At 45.2% G+C, this 20233-nt stretch overlaps 2 protein-coding genes across 5 annotated transcripts in view; both read right to left on the bottom strand.

The window, feature by feature from the left end:
• sim1a (SIM bHLH transcription factor 1a) overlaps nucleotides 1-9344 on the bottom strand; it is a 34521-nt gene extending 25177 nt beyond the window's left edge. The window contains exons 1-6 of one of the 3 annotated variants that reach the window (XM_061673588.1): nucleotides 8492-9344; nucleotides 7260-7345; nucleotides 1546-1650; nucleotides 1370-1478; nucleotides 451-536; nucleotides 167-366 (exon numbers count right to left, since the gene is read on the bottom strand). In XM_061673588.1, coding sequence (XP_061529572.1) covers nucleotides 167-366; nucleotides 451-536; nucleotides 1370-1478; nucleotides 1546-1650; nucleotides 7260-7345; nucleotides 8492-8666 — 761 coding nt within the window. In that variant the 5' untranslated portion in view covers nucleotides 8667-9344. The remainder of the gene's footprint in view (nucleotides 1-166; nucleotides 367-450; nucleotides 537-1369; nucleotides 1479-1545; nucleotides 1651-7259; nucleotides 7346-8491) is intronic. The other 2 variants (XM_061673589.1, XM_061673590.1) reach the window with 2 other exon arrangements.
• Nucleotides 9345-10511: 1167 nt separating this feature from the next.
• ascc3 (activating signal cointegrator 1 complex subunit 3) overlaps nucleotides 10512-20233 on the bottom strand; it is a 175459-nt gene continuing 165737 nt past the window's right edge. For both annotated transcript variants that reach the window (XM_061673583.1, XM_061673584.1), the window contains exons 39-42: nucleotides 17830-17980; nucleotides 14685-14891; nucleotides 12421-12596; nucleotides 10512-11400 (exon numbers count right to left, since the gene is read on the bottom strand). In XM_061673583.1, the coding sequence (XP_061529567.1) occupies nucleotides 11277-11400; nucleotides 12421-12596; nucleotides 14685-14891; nucleotides 17830-17980 (658 nt within the window). In that variant the 3' untranslated portion in view covers nucleotides 10512-11276. The remainder of the gene's footprint in view (nucleotides 11401-12420; nucleotides 12597-14684; nucleotides 14892-17829; nucleotides 17981-20233) is intronic.

The raw sequence follows: 20233 nt of genomic DNA, 5'->3' as shown, positions 1-20233 counted from the left end.
ACACACAGACATGCACACACACATTTTCAGCTGTCATTCAGTGTTCCAATATTGACACACAATCCAAAGTGCTGGATTGGAAACAAAGTATTGAGTTACTGGGGACACACACACACATCAGTATCACATTTACTGTACATCAGTGGTGTGAACACAAAGAAAATACCGTGAGTCGAGGAAGATGAGCTTCATGTCCAGACTGGCTCTAAACATGAACATGTTGCTATGCAGTTTGATCTCTGTGACTGCACTGGGTGGTAACGAGTGACCGACAGCCACCAGCCCAACGTTCTGATAACAACCGTCAAATGGAGACATGTCCAGACTGTACTGGCGGACTTTCAAGTAGCCACTGCAGTGAATCACCTGGGTAACGAGTGGCTCTCAATTCAATGTTGCAATAGGAAAATGAGCAAGTAATTACATCGAAACAAAAAACAAAAGTCTCACCTTGTAACCGCCACATGTAAGCCCAGCATTTCTTTTTGCAAGGACACATTTCATTCTCAGGAAGAATGAGCGCTCCATTTCATATTCTGAAGGGAGGGGAAAAAGAATAACGTCTCTCAGAAATTGCATGAATACATCACTGCGAAATAATGTTCAGACACCTGCACACATCGCCAGAAGGTGATGCTTAAGCACCTGCCCTTTTGTACTGGACAAAACAATCTCACCCATTGTGCTGCAGCAAATGTTTTAATTGATATATATTTTTTTTTTTATCAATTGAGTTTTACACCTTAAAGGTTAACAAATAGTGGGAAAACATTGACAAATGATTTATCGCGGTCTCATCTTCGTTAATAACAAAAACCTGTCATTTTAACAGGGGCGTGTTTTTTAGATCTACTGTAGACTCCCTCGATCTCCTTTGTTAGTGGTGCTATTATCGACTGTGTTAACAGAAAGAACAACAAGTGAAATACTGTACATACTACTGCTTTTTTTTTTTAAATGAATTGTAAGAATAATTTTAGCGATGGGTGCCCCTTTTTGGCTTGAGCACCTGCCCCCCAAAATGTTTGTGTACATGCTTGATGTTGTTGGAGTGACTTTGAGTGTCTTACAGAATAAATAGCTTGGGCGCAGAAAAAAAAGATACCCGTCTTGAAAGGCACGCACATATTGCTCTTCAATTAGGTTTAAATCCACAGAGAAATGGTGCGGCTTTTGCAGCATGATATAAAAAGAGCAAAGGGACAATACATACGCGGAAAAAGAAAGCTATTCACGGTTGTTTGTCTCTTAGTACCTATGCAACAATGCTAAGAACAAAACATTCAATGGAATTATTTTGCATGTTTCTCTCTCTCAGGACTCGCAAATTAGAGTTCATGATGTACAGAGTTTACGATTAATTGTTTACCTTGCACAAAGTGTGAATGGTAAGGCTGGTGTGCTGTGAGGACAGCTGTCATCTCATCGTGGTCTGCAGGATGAATGTATTCAAATATGCTGTTTCCTGTCAACTCCACCTGAAATGCACAACCATGTCAGGTCTGTGACGCCTCAGATACGACATACCAAAGGACGTAACATTACCTTTGTTAAACCAACCTGAGACAGACCCAAATGGACCGAGGCTGTTTCTGATATGTACATTATTTTCCCATCTGGAGCAACCACAAAAATAAAGCCATCCAATGTCTGAAATTTCAAAAAAGAAAAGAAAAGACACTTTACCATAAATAATCTGGCAAGCATGATTTATGACCGCAGTGTTTAATGCACTCCACTGGATAGTGTACATACAGTACGTAGTTGTGCTGTAGTCTCATTGCAAGCCGTTATGAGCATATGGACTCAATTAATGTGCAGAGCTGAGGATGGAGCTGACAGAGTTCGGAAAAGTTCAGTCAGGCAAGTCAAAGCTGTGGGCAATTTTTTCTATTCACAGAGCAGCTTTGCAGTTTCAACGTTTGAATGTCATTTTCATAGAATTTGATCAATAATGGGAATGATATGGCCCACTGAAAACCATTCATTTTACTAATGTTAGTATTTGAATTATTGGCAGTTGTTATCCATCAAAAGGAAAAGAAAAGTTGAAAGTTATAGTTTTCAAACTTTTAATGGCAAAACGTTTTTACTGTTAGGTGTCCCAAATGAAGTTTAATGATTTGCAACACGTTTTATGAAGATGCTAATAATTCTTACATTTTTTTGATAAATGGAATTTTTGCCTTTTCTATGAAAACTAACACAAATGCATCTTCGTGTCTTTAGAGTTCCTTTTTTGGGCAGTTCTTTTATAAGCTACTCCAGCTGTCTTTACCGTTAATGCCACTCATTATGTTGTTGTGTCAGACCAAGAGGGATCTGTGAGCTAAAGTGCCAGGATGAGGCAGCCATTGGGAATTTGTGAAGGTGTCAGAACTTTTGCACGTCTTCACCGTGATTACTATTGTATAAAGACAAGAGTGTAATGAGTAGTTAGGGTAATATATGCACTTGTATCCACAGAGTTTAAAAGGGCAACAGGTAAATTGTGCAACTGACACGAATTTGATGATGTATTTGCAGTTATGCACTTCTTTCTTCACCGTTCTAAAAGGAGTGTATTTTAATGGGCCACCACCATTTTCTCGACATCCGTGTTTGTTCTGAAAACGTCATATTGAAGGTTAGCTCGAATGATGAGCAACATTCAAAAACACATTACATACACTACCGATCTCAATTTTTAATGTTGACATTTGAGTTCAGTACTCTTAAAAGGGATATATATGGAGTTGAAAAAAAACACATTTTTTGTCATGCATGTTAAAACCGTCTGTATGACCTGACAGTAGAATATTATAAAAAAAATATATATTTGGAAAAATCATCCCTCTCTGGCTCCCTCAAATGCCACTAATTTCATTTGAATGATCAGTTTACAACTGGGCACAGCGCGACATGAATAGCCAATCAGCAGTTGTAGAAACGGGAGGCGCGACCGAACAGTCTGACAATCATTTGCAGACGCAACACACAGCCTTGTGGTTGGACGAAACCGCCTCATGCAAAAGGAGACCATTTTGTTTCATGGCCGCATTATTTAACTTCAGTTCGCAACAAATGTTAAAAAGAAGGAATTGAACAACTCTCCGTTTCAAATCACAGGTAAAGATACTGTATATGACAGCGGTGTCCCATACGCAGACGGTTGCATCAACGGGTGCAACCACCGGTGCCGACCGGACCGCTCTCGTCAGGTAAGTTGATCACCTTCCATATATTTTTCATTGATTGTACATTAGAAAAACAACAACATCAAATCGGTTTCATTTCATGTTTGGCAATACTCGTGCTGCGCGCTTGCGGCCGATGGAGGTGCACTCTGAGGAGGACAGGCGAACGTGACGCACTGATCCCTTGCTGGATCTTCTGTGCTCATCACGGATTGTCCATAACGAACACCATGTTCAAGCATAAGGGTGCCCACACTTGGCACCAGGACACCCTCGGTCGCAGTTCAATGATCGACTTTGTGGTCGTGTCATCGGACTTGCGGCCGCATGTCTTGGACATTCGGGTGAAGAGAGGGGCGGAGCTGTCAACTGATCGCCACCTGGTGGTGAGTTGGCTCCGATGGTGGGGGAAGATGCCGGTCCGACGTGGCAGGCCCAAATGTATTGTGAGGGTCTGCTGGGAACGTCTGGCAGCATCCCCTCTCAGAAGTCCGAGTGGACCATGTTCCGCGCCTCCATTGCTGAGGCGGCCGACCGGAGTTGTGGCCGTAAGGTGGTCGGTGCCTGTCGTGGCGGCAATCCCCGAACCCGTTGGTGGAGAACAACGGTGAGGGATGCCGTCAAGCTGAAGAAGGAGTCCTATCGGGCCTCTTTGGCCTGTGGGACTCCCTTGGCAGCTGATGGGTACAGGCTGGCCAAGCGGAATGCAGCTTTTGTGGTCGCTGAAGCAAAAACTCGGGCATGGGAGGAGTTCGGTGAGGCCATGGAGAAAGACTTCCGGACGGCTTCGAGGAAATTCTGGTCCACCATCCGGCGTCTCAGGATGGGGAAGCAGTGCACCAACATCACTGTGTATAGTGGGGATGGGGCGCTGCAGACCTCGACTCGGGACGTTGTGAGCCAGTGAGGAGAACAGTTCGAAGATCTCCTCAATCCCACCGACACGCCTTCCCATGAGGGAGCAGAGTCTGGGTTCTCTGAGGCGGGCTCTCCTACTTCTGGGGTTGAGGTCACGAGGTGGTTAAAAAGCTCCTCGGTGGCAAGGCCCCGGGGGTGGATGAGATTCGCACGGAGTTCCTAAAGGCTCTGGATGTTGTGGGGCTGTACTGGTTGATACGCCTCTGCAACATCGCGTGGACATCGGGGACAGTGCCTGTGGATTGGCAGACTGAGGTGGTGGTCACCCTTTTTAAGAAGCTAAGCCCAAAGGCGAAGCTCTTGATTTACCGGTCGATCTACGTTGCTACCCTCACCTATGGTCACGAGTTGTGGGTCGTGACCGAAAGAACAAGATCCAGGATACAAGTGGCTGAAATGAGTTTCCTCCGCAGGGTGTCGGCGCTCTCCCTTAGAGATAGGGTGAGAAGCTCAGTCATCCGGGAGGATCTCAGAGTTGAGCCACTGCTCCTTCACATCGGACGCCTCCCTAGTGAGGTGTTCCACCGGGAGGAGACCCCGGGGACGACCCAAGACACGCTCTTACAACGGTCGTACAAGGAGCGGACAGCCCATATCAGTGGGTTCGGTACCCCATACTCCCAAAGCAGCCCCCACATGACTCCCAGAGGGACAAGTTCGAACACCTTCTCTCTTTCTTCAGCTTGCCGGCATCCCTCACCGCTTGTGTCCACCAACGGTTTCGGAGGTTGCCGCACCGACCGCCTTACGGCCACAGCTCCGGTCGGCCATCTCGGCAATGGAAGCGCGGAACATGGTCCACTCGGACTCAATGTGCCCCGCCTCCCCCGAGACGTGGGTGAAGTTCTGCCAGATGTAGGAGTTGAAAGTCATTTTGACAGGGGATTCTGCCAGACGTTCCTAGCAGACCCTCACAATACGTTTGGGGCTGCCAGGTTGGACCGGCATCTTCCCACACCATTGGAACCAACTCACCACCAGGTGGTGATCGGTTGACAGCTCTCCAAATGCACATATGAACACCCTTATGCTTGAACATGGTGTTCGTTATGGACAATCCGCGATGAGCACAGAAGTCCAATAACAGAACACCACTCGGATTCTGATCGGTGGGCCATTCCGCCGAATCACGCCCCTCCAGGTCTCACTGTCATCGTCCACGTGAGCATTGAAGTCCCCCAGCAGAACGATGGAGTCCTCAGCGGAGCGCTCTCCAGCACCCCCTCCAAGGACTCCAAAATGGATGGTTACTCTGAACTGCTGTTTGGTGCATACGCACAAACAACAGTCAGGACCCGTCCCCCCCCACCTGAAGGCAGACGGAGGCTACCCTATCGTCCACCGGGGTGAAACCCAATGTGCAGACGCCGAGCCGGCGGGTGCAATGAGTATCCCCACACCAGCTCGGCGCCTTTCACCGTGGGCAACTCCAGAGTGGAAGACAGTCCAACCCTTCTCGAGAGGACCGGTACCAGAACCCAAGCTGTGTGCGGAGGCGAGCCCGATTATATCTAGTCGGACCTTCTCGACCACATACACCTGCTCGGGCTCTTTCCTTGCAAGAGAGGTGACATTCCACGTGCCCGGAGCCAGCTTCTGTAGCCGGGGATCGGATCGCCAAGGTCCCCGCCTTCGGCCACCGCCCGCCCAGCTCGCAATCACAGACACTAACCATGTGGCCGATCGGTGGGTAGGGAAAAGAATCAACGATTTATAGCATTTGGTTCCATCCATTACAGAAACAAATAAATAAATAAATAAATAAATCACCGGTGCCGTGTGAAGTTACGTTTGGTGCTAAAATGTTTCGGTGCGTACCCTTCAAAATAAAAAAGGCGATAAACTTGAACCAGGAAGTCAAGTTAAAACTTGCACATATCAACCATTTGACACGATACAACAGTCCCAAGTTACGATTTTAACAATGCTATATTTGACTTTTTTCACCCAGCCCCCCATCGCTCAAATTCAAACGATGCCCAACCCTAGTCACGGGTGCCCCTGCCAGGGGCACAAATCCCAAGAGAAAATTTTTCCTAGGACCATTGGGACACACAAACCCCTCCAGCACAATAAGGTCACGGCTCAAAGACGGGGCAGTATTAATGTTGAAGACAAAAAAAATGTGACTCAGACTGCATGGTAGGTTAATTGAAAATTGTCCACAGGTGTGAATGTGAGTTTGAGTGGTTGTTTGTTTGTATGCGCCCCGATCAGTGTTGCCACAGGTTACTTGAAAAAGTAACACAGTTACTTGACTGATTACTTGAGCTTAAAAGTAACTCGGTTAGAAAAAAAAAAAAGTCACTTTTTAGTGACTTTCAGCGGCTGGCAAGTGGCAGGAATATCACTTATCCACGGTGCGGAAAAAAAGCATGCGCTTCACCGTACCCATTACGCGGTAAGTTACAGAATCCTGTCATCAACGCGGACAAATCATTTCAATATTCGTGGCGCTGAAGCCACATGAAATCGGCACCTTCGTGCAAACTTGACATGCCAGCACAAGACGGTCAGTTCCTAAACATGAACAAGCACACCATTCTCAGTACACTGCCGATTGTGGTCCATGGGAGCGACTGTGTGCGTGCGTGCGCGCGCGCGCGGAAAGGTGAAAGTGAGTGACACGCACACACCACAGTCATTTTGATGCGAAGAGCGAGAAAACTATTTTTTTTTTTCCTGACTACGTGACGTCAGCTGTGCAGCGCGTTCAACCAGCTCACAGACGAAGTTGAGAGTTCTCACTCTTCATTGTCAATATTATTTCTGCCAAGTATTGTAAATCCTTCGGTGAGTCAAGACCTGGCACCTCCATGACCGATGGAGGACGGCGCACTCCGTATGAATCATTAACCCACAATGCATTGCGCGTGTAACGCGCCAGTAACAACTGCGGGCTTCATGTGTAAATACAAAAGCAACAACAATCAAATAGGGTTCGGGCTCAAATAAAAATTCATTTCACCTCAAAAAAAAAAAAAAAAAAAGAAAATCAACAAATGTACACTTATTGTCTTTATCGGTTTTACCCTGACTTTTATATATATATATATAATAATAATTTTAAAAAAAACATGCACAAGGAGAAGAGTGGGCGGCAAATGCGTTGAGACACACTCGAATCATCATCATCATCATCATCATCATGATCATCATCATCACCTGCAGGAGGTGGGAACCTAATTCCTGGCTGAGAGCATCCGGAGAGCATCCGCGGCTCACCCGGCCCCACGACTCGCCGAGGCCTGCTGAGCAAGATCACACACACAAATCCCAAATCAGCGCATCGAACGTCGAAGCCCTTCCCGTGTACATTTGGATACAAACCATTTTTTTTTTTTTTGCCTTGTGAAACTATTAGCATAAACTAAAAATGCAAAAAAAAATAAAAATTGCTTTGGGAGACACACGCGACTTTTTCCCTTTGCCGTATCTTCTCATTTTGGATTTACCATCTGCAACCCCCACACTGAATGGAATTTCGTTCAAAATGGACCCGAGCGAAAAACGAAGCATTTCAATCGGAGTGACTTCGGAGGCGATTTCCCAACACACGCATGGTCATCGACGCGGCGTTGCACAATTTTGTGGCCCTGCGACGCCATTCGCGCTTCTCAATTTATTCGAAAACGGAAACGCCAATGTCAGTTTTGCTTGCAGCTGAAGGGAAGGTGATCGACTGCCGTCACCCCCGACTCGAAAATATGCATTCATCTATGTTCGTTTAACCACTTTAATCGCGTGCAACCGATGGTCCTGTTCGAAATATATTTTCTTTATTTTATTTGTGTATCTCCCCCCACCCCAATTAGGGTGATATTTGGAGGGCGCGCACTTTCTCGAGGGAGTACTTGACGTCGAATGACTTTACGAATGCTCATGATTTCACATTGATTTGAAAACCAATGTGCGCGGAATGGCGCTTCACATATCTGTCTCGCAGCTGCGAGGTTCTGCGATCGAATCTCGGCCCAAGTTGACATGTATGTATATATATATTTTTTTTTTTAAAATTTTTCTTCCCGATTTCGTACGCTCGCGTTTTGTTTTGTTTTTGCTTCTTTTTCTGACTTCCCAAAACGCGTGCCCGCTTCATCGAATGAACACCCAAATTGGCCACACGTGCGCTCGCACGTGTGGCCAATTTGAGAAAGAGGATTTCTTAATTTGTATTTTTTTGTTTTCGATTCCGTTCACTATACGAGCGTACAGTATTGCGCTGACGAGAAATAATCTGCCGTTTGGTCGAGCTCTTTTTTTATAATTATTATTATTATTTTTTTTTTCCGTCGATCCGTATTTCGTACTTCTCCGATGAATCTAAACCGAAATAGCAACCAGGCCCGACGCGCGACTCTCTCTCGCTCTCTCGCTCTCTCGCTCTCGGGGCTCACCTTGAGGGAACACCCTCCTCATTTTGAGGTAGCTCGTCGCCAAGCGGATGACGGAGGCTTTGTCCAGCTGGGACGTGATGGCCGACGGGAGCGGCAACAGTTTGGCGAGCTCGGAAAATTCGCTGTTCTCTTTCTCACGTCGAGTCCGGGCCGCGTTTTTGGATTTGTCCTTCATGGCGCCGTCGTTTTCGTCGTCCTCCGCTCGTTACACGCGAACGCCGCGTCGCCGCATTCTCGTGGACGACCTCCGACCTCCCGACCTCCGACCTGCGGCCTCAGGCCAGCAGCGGCGAAACTGTCATGCCGCGTTTGGAAAATGAATTTCCCCTTTTGCGGAACGGGCTCCGCTCGTTTTCTTGCCCGGCTACGACGCCACTCAATTGTTGCTCGACCGGAGTTCGCTGGACTTGAAAGTGGCCCGAGCGTCCAAACATTCGGAGCTTCGTCCCGTTCCGCGTCGACTGAATTGAATGGAGCAAAGCGGAGGCATCCGGAGCTTCTCGACAGCTCGGTTCCTATTGGACGACGGCGCGCCGGGCTCCAGCTCCCATTGGCTGAGCGTCGGTGTCACGTGCTCCACAACGAACGACGACCGGCTGCCCAATGAGGGTCGCTCACCTCTGACGGGCCGCCCGACCGCTCAGCTCAGCTGGGGGACAAAAGACGGAACGCAAAACGGGTTGTATTGGGAGTTTGAAACAAAAAACAAAACCAACAACCCGTGTGAGAAACGAACTATCCGACATTCTAAGGACATCTAATCTTCCCTTTGGTTGGTCCGCTCGTCCGTAAGGTACGATGACGTCCTCGTCTCGAAATTCTTGTGGCCTCCAACCAATCAGAGCGGCTTCATTTCTTCACGCCAGCCCAAAGAAATAGGAAAAGGCGACGCAAACACAACACAAAGTTAAGTCGAGTAAGTTTAGATATATATATCTATATATATAGATATATTTATATTAAAAAAAAAAATATATATATATAGATGGAGCTCGAGAGAGAGAGCTGCGGTTAATTGGAACTCGGTACAAAGTGTGTAAATACTTATGTTACTCTGAGAAAATTGCGTTTTATTTACAGTATATTGAGTTGAATCAAATTTGAAATGGATAGCGGCACCATCCCCAAGGTGTGTGATTCATATAGTAGCGAGAGAGCATTTAGTTTTCTTTTGTTGCTGATTCGGGGATGGAAAGCAGTCACTCACTCTCCATGCACCCCCCAAAAACAAAAAAAACAAAAAGAAATTAAATAAATGTTTTGGATGTATTTTTGTTGTCGTGATATTTGCGCGCGCTCCACGCTGAACGATGTGAGGCCGCACTAATAGGATCCGACGTTATACAGTATCAAAGATACTGTATATTGTTTGTGCTCTTTGGGATTGTTAATATCAACATCTGCGGAAATATAATTGCTATATTTGCCAGGGCCACATTTATCCACTAAGGCAAAAAATGAGCAGGGACATCCTTTTACTTCATTGATCACAGAAGACCATAAAAAAAAAAAAAACTAAACTAAATCAAAACCCCTTTTGCACACTGGATATGAACTCGGGTGTCAAAAGATTATTCCTCATGAATTAAAAGTGCACAAGGAAACCTAACCAATATTATTTGATCATGTAATATATTCATCCTTTGTGAAGTGCTGTAGCACAATCCATGTCATGAACTTTACATCCCAAGTGTGTACGTGGACACTTGCTGTGGGGAAAAAACAGGCGTGGATTTTAAATTCGATTCTGCAATTTGTTTCATTTTGTGTCGGAACAAAATGTTCTGGCCTAGTCACAAAAGATGAACCACGTAAAAAAATAATAGAAAATAAAGCAACAATGTCCAAAACAAGGAGCCTTGCAGCAGTCATGACAATGATCAAGTTTCACTCCTGTAATACAAACATTACTGCCAGTAAAATATAGATATATAGACAAAAAAAAAAACTACAAGCACATTTTGTCTTCTAAAGTCAAAAAGTATTCAAGAGACGATTTTATGACAATTTCTTTTTTTTAAAGTTTTATTTGCCCATCGAGAATTCCACCATGGGGTGACAAACATTTACACAAATGGTGCATTTAGAATCTTGAATGTTTTTTTTCCACTTCAGGAGGCAGTTGTAGTACTTGAAAAATAAAAATATGTCAACTGTAAGACCCCCATTTCCAATAATGCAATGCATGTGCTTCGAAGGGTTTAGAAAAGCAAAACATGCTCAATGTGCTGCGTTGAGGAAAAACTTTTCGACCCTTTTAGGTTTTTGTCGCATTTTGTCATGGAAAGAAAGCTAACAGGTCGTTGGCACAGTATCAGGAAGAACTGGGTTTGCATTATCTTGCTCAAGGACACTTTCGCAGGACCGAGGTGGACCTGGTACCAGCTCCACACGGATCAACCGCAACCCAAGACACGCCACTTTCTGTGCTCTGTAAATGTAAAGTAGTAAGTAAAAAAAATAATAATACAGTTGAGATAATATCTGTTTTCTCCTCCTCTTTATTTTCTTCTCTTCATTTCTGGCCACATGACCAGCAAATAAAAGTCGTGCGGGGGAAAAAAAAAAAAAAAACAGCTGTTACAGGGCTTTTAAGAATGACTGGAAGCATGAAACAACCCGACTCCATCTTAATTTCTTGATCACTATGTCCACAGACTGGAGACTTACAGAAACAATTTCAGTGTCACGATAACATCCTTGCTGGTCTTTACATAAGTATCAATCAAAGGTAGCGGAATTTTTGAAGAGCCAACAGCGGCCCGAGGGGGGGGGATCGTGTAATCTAGTCCGCGACCTCTGTGTTGACCTGGGGAGTGACGCTGGCTGGTATCACATTGAGATGAATGTCATACTGCTGGTCCAGGCCCAGGTAGCTGTCGCTCATCAAGTAGAGTGTGTAGATGCATCTGAAAGCACGAGGCAAACGGATTGACGAGAGGCATCCACGTGACACCAACATGATATGCACGGGACGAGTGCAAAACGGGAATCTACCGTCGTTTAAATTGGCTTGACTGGCTTGAACTACAGTACCGAATGGACAAACAAACAAGAAATGAAGAGCTCAAATGCAAAAGCACTAAACGGCCCAAAATAGAACCGCGCGTGATGGTATCCGGCACGTAACACACCTAGCCACGACGCAGTGCTCAAGCACCTGCCCTTTTGCCCAGGATGAAAAAATGTCTTCTTCATTCATCAATATTAAAACATCAATAAATGAAAATGACACGCTCTGTCATCCATTTTACAAACCCGATGGGCATTTATTTGAGTTCCTGAGAGAATAGTACGTATGAAGAAAGCACCTGCCATTTGAACAGCGGTGTGTTGATTTTTTAAATCCACTGTAGCCTCCATTCACTTCCTTTGTTATAGTTTGTATTACCGATTGGTTGATTGTGTTTAGAGAAATAAATACATTCGTTAAATAGATACTGTTTTTTTCCCTCAATCATATGAACATTTTTGCTACGGGTGCCCTTTTTTGGGCTGGAGCACCTGGCACCAAACATGTCTGTGCACATGCCAGTATGGTGCATTTCCTAACCCTGAAAACAGAACTACGATGCAAAAGTCGTTCAGAATAAAAAGGGTTCTTTGCAGAAAGCGCCAAGCGCCGTCCACATTTCGGTACAGTTCCTCCTCATCTCCGTCGACACCAATCAAAAGCCCAAACCGAATAAGGTCAACACAAACTCATCATGTGTGTCCGCACAATTCAATGCACTTTATGATACTTCCTATGATGACTACTTTGTCTTGTTTTGAAGTTAAAACAACTTGGAAGACAAATCGGCATCTCAGAGTGGACTGGTTGCACCGAAGACATGAATTCTTCAAACTCACATTGCCATTAAGTTCACTAACCGGATGTAAAGTTTGTGAATGCTGCCTTGAATGATTTGGTCAGGAGAGAACCTTACTTTCCAGTCTTCTCTGGTGAGTAGAAGGCCACAGACACTGTTGAGTGGTTGCGCACGTATCCGATTCGTTTGACTGCCAGTAGCGCCTTGTGATCCACTTCACCAACAACAAGGAACCAGCCTTCAGTTTTCACCTTCGGGAATCTCGGGGCCTGAGCCTTAGTGTCCTGCTTCCTCTGTTCGAAACAAAGACAACTGTAACAATCTCGACAAGACCAATTCGCTGGTTGATTATGAACGGTTCCTTTTCCATTGTCAAATGCTCATCTTCAAATAGTTTTAGAACCAACAATTTGATACACGACTTGGAAGTTAACCACAATTGCTCTTTTCACACAGGGCCAGGTAGACTTGAATAGTATTTTTTTTCCCCCCTTAATAATTACAATCACCATTTAAAAAGTGCCTTCTATGTTTATTTGGGTTATCTTTGTTCGCTATTTGAATTTGTTTGATGATCTTCAGCATCAAAGTGGGGAAATGCAACAAAAATGGGAATTTGAGAAGGGGGCAAATACTTTTTCACGGCACTGTAATTACATACAACCCTACCGATATCGGGTCAAACATCCCTTTTCCCCTCGATCAGATGCAATCAAAAAGCCTCTGGCATAATTGTGGCTGGACATGTGATATTATTTGATATATTATTTACTTCGTCATTTAAATAGTTTTTGTGGCACAGGAATTTTTTTTTCAAGAATGGTTCTCAGTTTCGACGTGTTTGGGATCATCGTCGTGTCGGAACACCCAAGGGGGACAGAAATGTCAATAGATTTGAGGGGAATTTGAAGAATTTTGAGGTCACCTTTCCACTGGTGTATGAATGTGTGCGTGAAGGGGTGAATGTGAGCCTTTGTAAAGCGCTTCGGGCACTGTGATAGTGTAGAAAAAGCGCTCTATAAGTCCAGTCCATTTACCATTCTACTTTTACACTAATGCCTGGATCAGACTACAAGACACATTATGTCAGACGACTACCATGTGCGTGCGTGCGTGTGAGTGAGCGCGGGGGGACAAAATGAGGAAAAACGTGTGGTGCTGGTCACTGGTGTTCGGGAGAGAACGTTCATTCCAGGATTGCTTGAGGTACGTTCACGTACTTTTAATAGGATACGGCTCGTAAGCAGGCAACAAAACGTTATGTAGCCTAGCAAGCTAGTGGTAGCCCACACGGTTGTACGTAAAGCTTCGGTAGACATTGGTTTGTGCGTGTGAATGCATTTTGACAACGGCAAGCACGGGAAGCGCCGGTCACAATACGCAATCCTATTGGTCGAGATACGCTGTCGGAGAGTTGTCGAATTAAAGGCCAATTCTTAGACTTCACATTAAATTAACAGCTAGACGGCAGGCAGACACATGGACAAAACTGTTCGCGCAAAAAGACAATGAGCTCAAATATTTATCAAGACTGGTTTGGGAATGGATAAAGGAGCTTCTAGAATGGCCTTTCCAACAACGTGAACCTTATTGATCCGTTGGCAACTATGCTTAAAAGCTGAGTTCGTGCCAGGTCACCGAACCATCTACCAAATCTGACCAAACGAGTGGTCAAAGAACCTGCCAGACTTATGCCAGAAGCTTGTTGACAGTTAAGGTGAACCTTGCTAAAGGACATTTAACCAAATATTTAACGGGGGGGGGGGTATGTACAGCATATAGGTGCCTATGTGTATAATTTGGACTCTTTTTGTATTACAGAAAATGTGTCGTCATTTCAAACTTCTGTACACAGTTCATGATTTCAAAACTACTGTGAATTGAACATGAGCGTATGTAACTTTCTTACGACAACTGTCCATATGGAATACAAACTATCAGTTTTGGCATTGAGGACTTGACTGAACAAATCGATGTTTCCACTCCAGGGAGTCCAAGCAGGATGATGAGAGCTGCCCAGCGACATAAATAATGCGGTAGCATAGCATACCAGCAAGAACGCATGTCATTTGCCAATTCAATCAAGAAAATGAACAAAAAAGGTACAGTGCAGTATGCTAACAGTACGTTAAAACAAAAATCAGCTTTAAATCCTCCTGTCGTAATCCTCAATATTTCTTGATGTGCTTTTTGTCTCTACCCATTGAATTCAGACCACTGAAACGTGGAAGATGGTGGACTACTCTCTGTCGACCAATCAAGACAGAGCATTGTGTCCTGCTCCACCCTCCGCACGTGTACGACTGCATCTGACACACCAAGGAAGGGACGGTTGGAGTTGATACGGTATGATGTTAAAATATCCAATCAGCCATACTGACCCTCGTCTGGCCCTGGTTGATGCGTCTCAGTGACACCTGCAAAACATACTCCTGGTCAGCGTGGACATCCAGCCAGCTCCTGGCCTCCCTCAGGTTTGCTCCTGCAGCTGGCACGTGGCGTTCTGTTTGCTGTTGGCTCTCCTCCCACCGGCCCTTGACACTCAACACAACCTCCAGCACTGGAAGATGACTGAGGAAGTCCCACATCTAACCGAAGAGGAATATAAAAGGGTCACAATAGCATTGTTACTGTGTCTGAACCAGAGCCAAGTCAGAATCAGAATCATCTTTATTTGCCGAGTATGTCCAAAAACCACAGAAGGAATTTGTCTCCGGTAGTTGGAGCCGCTCTAGTACAACAACAAGACAGTCAATTGATAGAGAACACTTTGGAGACAGAAAGACATTGACAAAAAAAAAAAAAACAGTCACGAGGCAAAATGTATTCGCAAATCATTGTGTTCTGTTTTTATTTACATATTACACAGTGTCCCAACTTCATTGGAATTGGGGTTTGTAGTATGGCACAATCCTTTGTCCACACCGGCCACGCAGCAAATTTAGTCTCTAGTTCTGTCGAGAACGTCAAACCAAGACATGTGGGCATGTCGATTTTGGACGTGCAAAAGGGGCATTCCCGGGGCAATTTGTTATTTACCGATCGCTCCGAAACCGATTGATATTATTGGAAATGACTGGCACTTTCATTTTCTTGAGCAAAACAAATACATAAAGAGAACTTGTTCGTGAAATATTGGGCATATGGACGCCATAGGTCATTTAACTTGTACCTAATGCAACGTGCATTGATTATGCATCGATAATATATTGTATGCACTTGGCATCTGAAATGTAAATACAAAAATGCCAAATCAGTGTTCCACACAAATGTACAGTAAAAACGGATTGATAAATGGAATCCTCTTATGCATTTTAAAAAATATATAAAATGAATGCAATTGCTCAGAAATGAAAAGATGTTATCGATGCAGAACTTCATCGACTAAAATAAGCAATGTTTATGAGCATGCCTATGAAGTGTTTATGGAGAATTTTGTCCAATGCTCAACACAAAGTACAAAGAAACGTTTGTGTGTGTGTGTGTTTTATGGGAGCTTGGGGGAGAAAACCTTCCCAAATCACTATTTATGTGAGGATTACGCACTCTGAGCAAACCAGACAGGAACACTGCTGCACATCTAATTATTTAATTAGCAAGGCCACCGTACTGTGGGAGGCCAGGGGTGATGAGAGCAGTAAAGGCGGGGAAGGATGAAATGAGGCCCACTGATTGGGTGAAGCTGCAGAGCCTGCTGTCAAACTGGTCACTCTCTTTACTGCTGCAATGAACACTTAGATTGGAGCAGTGGAGCTGTAATTAGGGATCCTGGAGGGATCTGGGCTCACAATGGCAGGACTGCTCATGGCCTTTCATTGGTAATGGTGTGTATGTGTGCAAGTGTGGAATCACATGTCTTGTATGATAGCTATTAAAAATGCAATATTCATGTTCTGTACTGTACTTGCAAGCAACATACAGTATTGAGTCCTTTACTGTAAATGACTTTCCTATGGACAAAAAAAAAAACCCCAAAAAACATTCAAGGGTTAAAATTCCTCAACTAAATACTGGACCTTGACATTCTTACATTTTGATACTGTACTTTGGACCCAGTGGACACTGAATATGGATGGAATACGGACCTCATAGCAAGACTACAAGCGCAACAAGTTACAATTTATTATATTTCTATTTGTAGTATAGTACAGTATATAGTTTTTACTTCTATGTATTGTTTTATTTGATATTTTCATAGCGGCTGGTGATCATTATTTTTCTATTTATTGTAGTGTCATGGAGCCGGCACGGTGTCGACTGGTTCGCGCATCTGCCTCACAGTTCTGGGGACCGGGGGTTCAAATCCCGGCCCTGCCTGTATGGAGTATGCATGTTCTCCCCGTGCCTGGGTGGGTTTTCTCCGGGCACTCCGGTTTCCTCCCGCATCCCAAAAACATGCGTGGTAGGTTGATTGAAGACTCTAAATTGCCCGGAGGTATGAATGTGAGTGCGAATGGTTGTTTGTTTCCATGTGCCCTGCGATTGGCTGGCGACCGGTTCGGGGTCTACCCCACCTCCTGCCCGAAAATAGCTGGGATAGGCTCCAGCAGCCTGCGGCCCTGGTGAGGATAAGTGGTGAAGAAAATGGATGGATGGATCTAGTGTCATGGCTGCATTTATTTCCTTTTTATCCAGGCCTCAGGCGAGAAAGGTGATTTATTTATTTACTTATTTTGGACATACACAGCAACCACCACATGCTTATAAAAACATACCGGAATTTCTCGTTTATAACGCGCACCCATGTATAATGCGCACCCCCAAAGTTGACATTCTGGAAAACCCTTCTACCGATATATAAATAATTTTTACAATGCACGATTTTGCTTTCACCCATATAATCAAAACATGAAGTACTATATGTATTTTGTTAGTTTTTTTTCAAATAATTATTCTGAAGTTAAGCCCTTTATCTGAACACGTACTACTTTTTTTTATTGACTTGCTCTTATTTTGAAATTCACAGCCCTACTTTAATTAGTAAATTAGAAAACACACAGTTGTGCTCATATGTTTGATTACCCAGGCAGAATTTGAAAGATGGGTACAATTCTTTAAAGAAGACATGAAGGGCCAGGCAAAACGCATTTAATTTTATTTTAATGAGATTCAAATTAAATTCTCAAGCATTTCAGAAAAGCATTATCATTAAACAAAACATAACCATAAAGAAATTAATGATGGTTGTGGCTCAGTCATCAGTAATTAAAATAATTAAAAAAATATATATATTTCACAAATTCTGCCAGGGTATGTAAACTTATAAGCACAACTGTACATAAATGCAGTCATATGTACCCCTGTCATATTGGAATTAAAGTGTACACCTTTCTCATAACATCTAGGTGGCGGTGGCATTTTGGAATGAAAGTGTACAGCTTTTTCATAACCTCGAGATGGCGGCATACATTTATAGAATCTGAAACTATAGACGTTGACAATTTTGGGGCGAAAGAAATTTGCATTATACACAAGAAATTACGGTAAGGTAAAAATATACTGTTGTTGTAAACAAACAAATTTTACCTGAGTAACATGACTTGAAGGGAACTCATGACCAACCATTGCTGCAAAAATGCTTTCCTTTCCACTGCAGGCAGCTATCAGCTCAGGAAGCCCTTCGATTGGTCCATTGTAGGATCCAGTGTTTCCCCTCCTGTTCTGGTTTGACCATTTCCTAAATGTTATGAAGCAGAATGTTGAACATTATTACGAAAAAGCACACATTCGTTTCACATCACCACGGTGCAGTTTTTGAGGATAAAAGGCTTCATTTAATTGTCCATGTTTTTCATTAAATATGTTCTTACAAAACTCCTTAAGAAAAACCATGTCATGTCTTTGTATGGACAATGGGAGGGCATTTATATATTCTAATTATGAACAGCAGACCAAATATTTATTTAGCAATATTATCATGCTCATATAACTAGAAGGCCACAAAGTATATCATAGACCTCCACCAAGGCTGAAATAGTAATAAAAATTAAAACAAACCATAGAGCTGTTTATTTGAGTTTGTTTGTCCATCTATTTGTCAGTGGATGGTTCTGTTGATGCAATGGTGACTCATCCATCCATCCATCCATTTTCTACCGCTTATCCAGGTCGGGTCGCGGGGGCAGTAGCTTTAGGAGGGACGCCCAGACTTCCCTCTCCCCAGCCACTTCATCCAGCTCTTCCGGAGGGATCCCGAGGCGTTCCCAGGCCAGCCGAAGGACGTAGTCTCTCCAGCGTGTATTGGGTCGTCCCCGGGGTTTCCGGTGGGACGTGCCCGGAACACTTCACCAGGGAGGCATCCGGGAGGCATCTGAATAAGATGCCCCAGCCACCTCATCTGGCTCCTCTCAATGCGGAGGAGCAGCGGCTCTACTCTGAGATCCTCCCGGATGACCGAGCTTCTCACCCTCTCTCTAAGGGAGAGCCCGGACACACTGCGGAGGAAACTCATTTCGGCCGCTTGTATCCGGGATCTCGTTCTTTCGGTCACGACCCACAGCTCATGACCATAGGTGAGGGTAGGAACGAAGATCGACCGGTAAATTGAGAGCTTCGCTTTTCGGCTTAGCTCCTTCTTGACCACAACGGACCGATACAAAGTCCGCATCACTGCAGAGGCTGCACCGATTCGTCTGTCGATCTCCCGTTCCATTCTTCCCTCACTCGTGAACAAGACCCCAAGATACTTGAACTCCTCCACTTGGGGCAGGATCTCGTCCCCGACCCGGAGAGGGCATGCCACCCTTTTCCGACTGAGGACCATGGTCTCAGATTTGGAGGTGCTGATTCTCATCCCAGCCGGTTCACACTCGGCTGCGAACTGCTCCAGTGAGAGTTGGAGCTCACGGCTTGATGAAGCCAACAGAACCACATCATCAGCAAAAAGCAGAGATGCAATACTGAGGCCACCAAACCGGACCCCCCTCTTCGCCTTGGCTGCGCCTAGAAATTCTGTCCATAAAAGCTATGAACAGAATCGGCGACAAAGGGCAGCCTAGGCGGAGTCCAACCCTCACCGGGAACGAGTCCGACTTACTGCCGGATATGCGGACCAAACTCTGACTCTGGTCGTACAGGGACCGAATAGCCCGTATCAGGGGGTTCGGTACCCCATACTCCTGAAGCACCCTCCACAGGACTCCCCGAGGGACACGGTCGAACGCCTTCTCCAAGTCCACAAAACACATGTAGACTGGTTGGACGAACTCCCATGCACCCTCGAGGACCCTGCCGAGGGTGTAGAGCTGGTCCACTGTTCCACGGCCAGGACGAAAACCACACTGCTCCTCCTGAATCTGAGATTCGACTTCCCGACGGACCCTCCTCTCCAGCACCCCTGAATAGACCTTACCAGGGAGGCTGAGCAGTGTGATCCCCCTGTAGTTGGAACTTTCCTCTCCTGAGACGTCGGATGGTGGACCAGAATTTCCTCGAAGCCGTCCGGAAGTCTTTCTCCATGGCCTCACCGAACTCCTCCCATACCCGAGTTTTTGCTTCAGCGACCACCAGAGCTGCATTCCGCTTGGCCAGCCGGTACCCATCAGCTGCCTCAGGAGTCCCACAGGCCAAAAAGGCCCAATAGGACTCCTTCTTCAGCTTGACGGCATCCCTCACCGTTGGTGTCCACCAACGGGTTCGGGGATTGCCGCCACGACAGGCACCGACCACCTTATGGCCACAGCTCCGGTCGGCCGCCTCAGCAATGGAGGCGTGGAACATGGTCCACTCGGACTCGATGTCCCCAGCCTCCCCCGGAACATGAGCAAAGTTCTGTCGGAGGCGGGAGTTGAAACTTCGTCTGACAGGGGATTCTGCCAGACGTTCCCAGCAGACCCTCACAATACGTTTGGGCCTGCCACGTCTGACTGGCATCTTCCCCCACCATCGGAGCCAACTCACCACCAGGTGGTGATCAGTTGACAGTTCCGCC

This window comes from Phycodurus eques, chromosome 4 (assembly GCF_024500275.1).
Source record: "Phycodurus eques isolate BA_2022a chromosome 4, UOR_Pequ_1.1, whole genome shotgun sequence".
In the NCBI taxonomy this organism is placed as follows: Eukaryota; Metazoa; Chordata; class Actinopteri; order Syngnathiformes; family Syngnathidae; genus Phycodurus; species Phycodurus eques.
The sequence above is the reverse complement of the archived record's forward strand: the minus strand, read 5'-3'. Positions and strand labels throughout refer to the sequence as shown.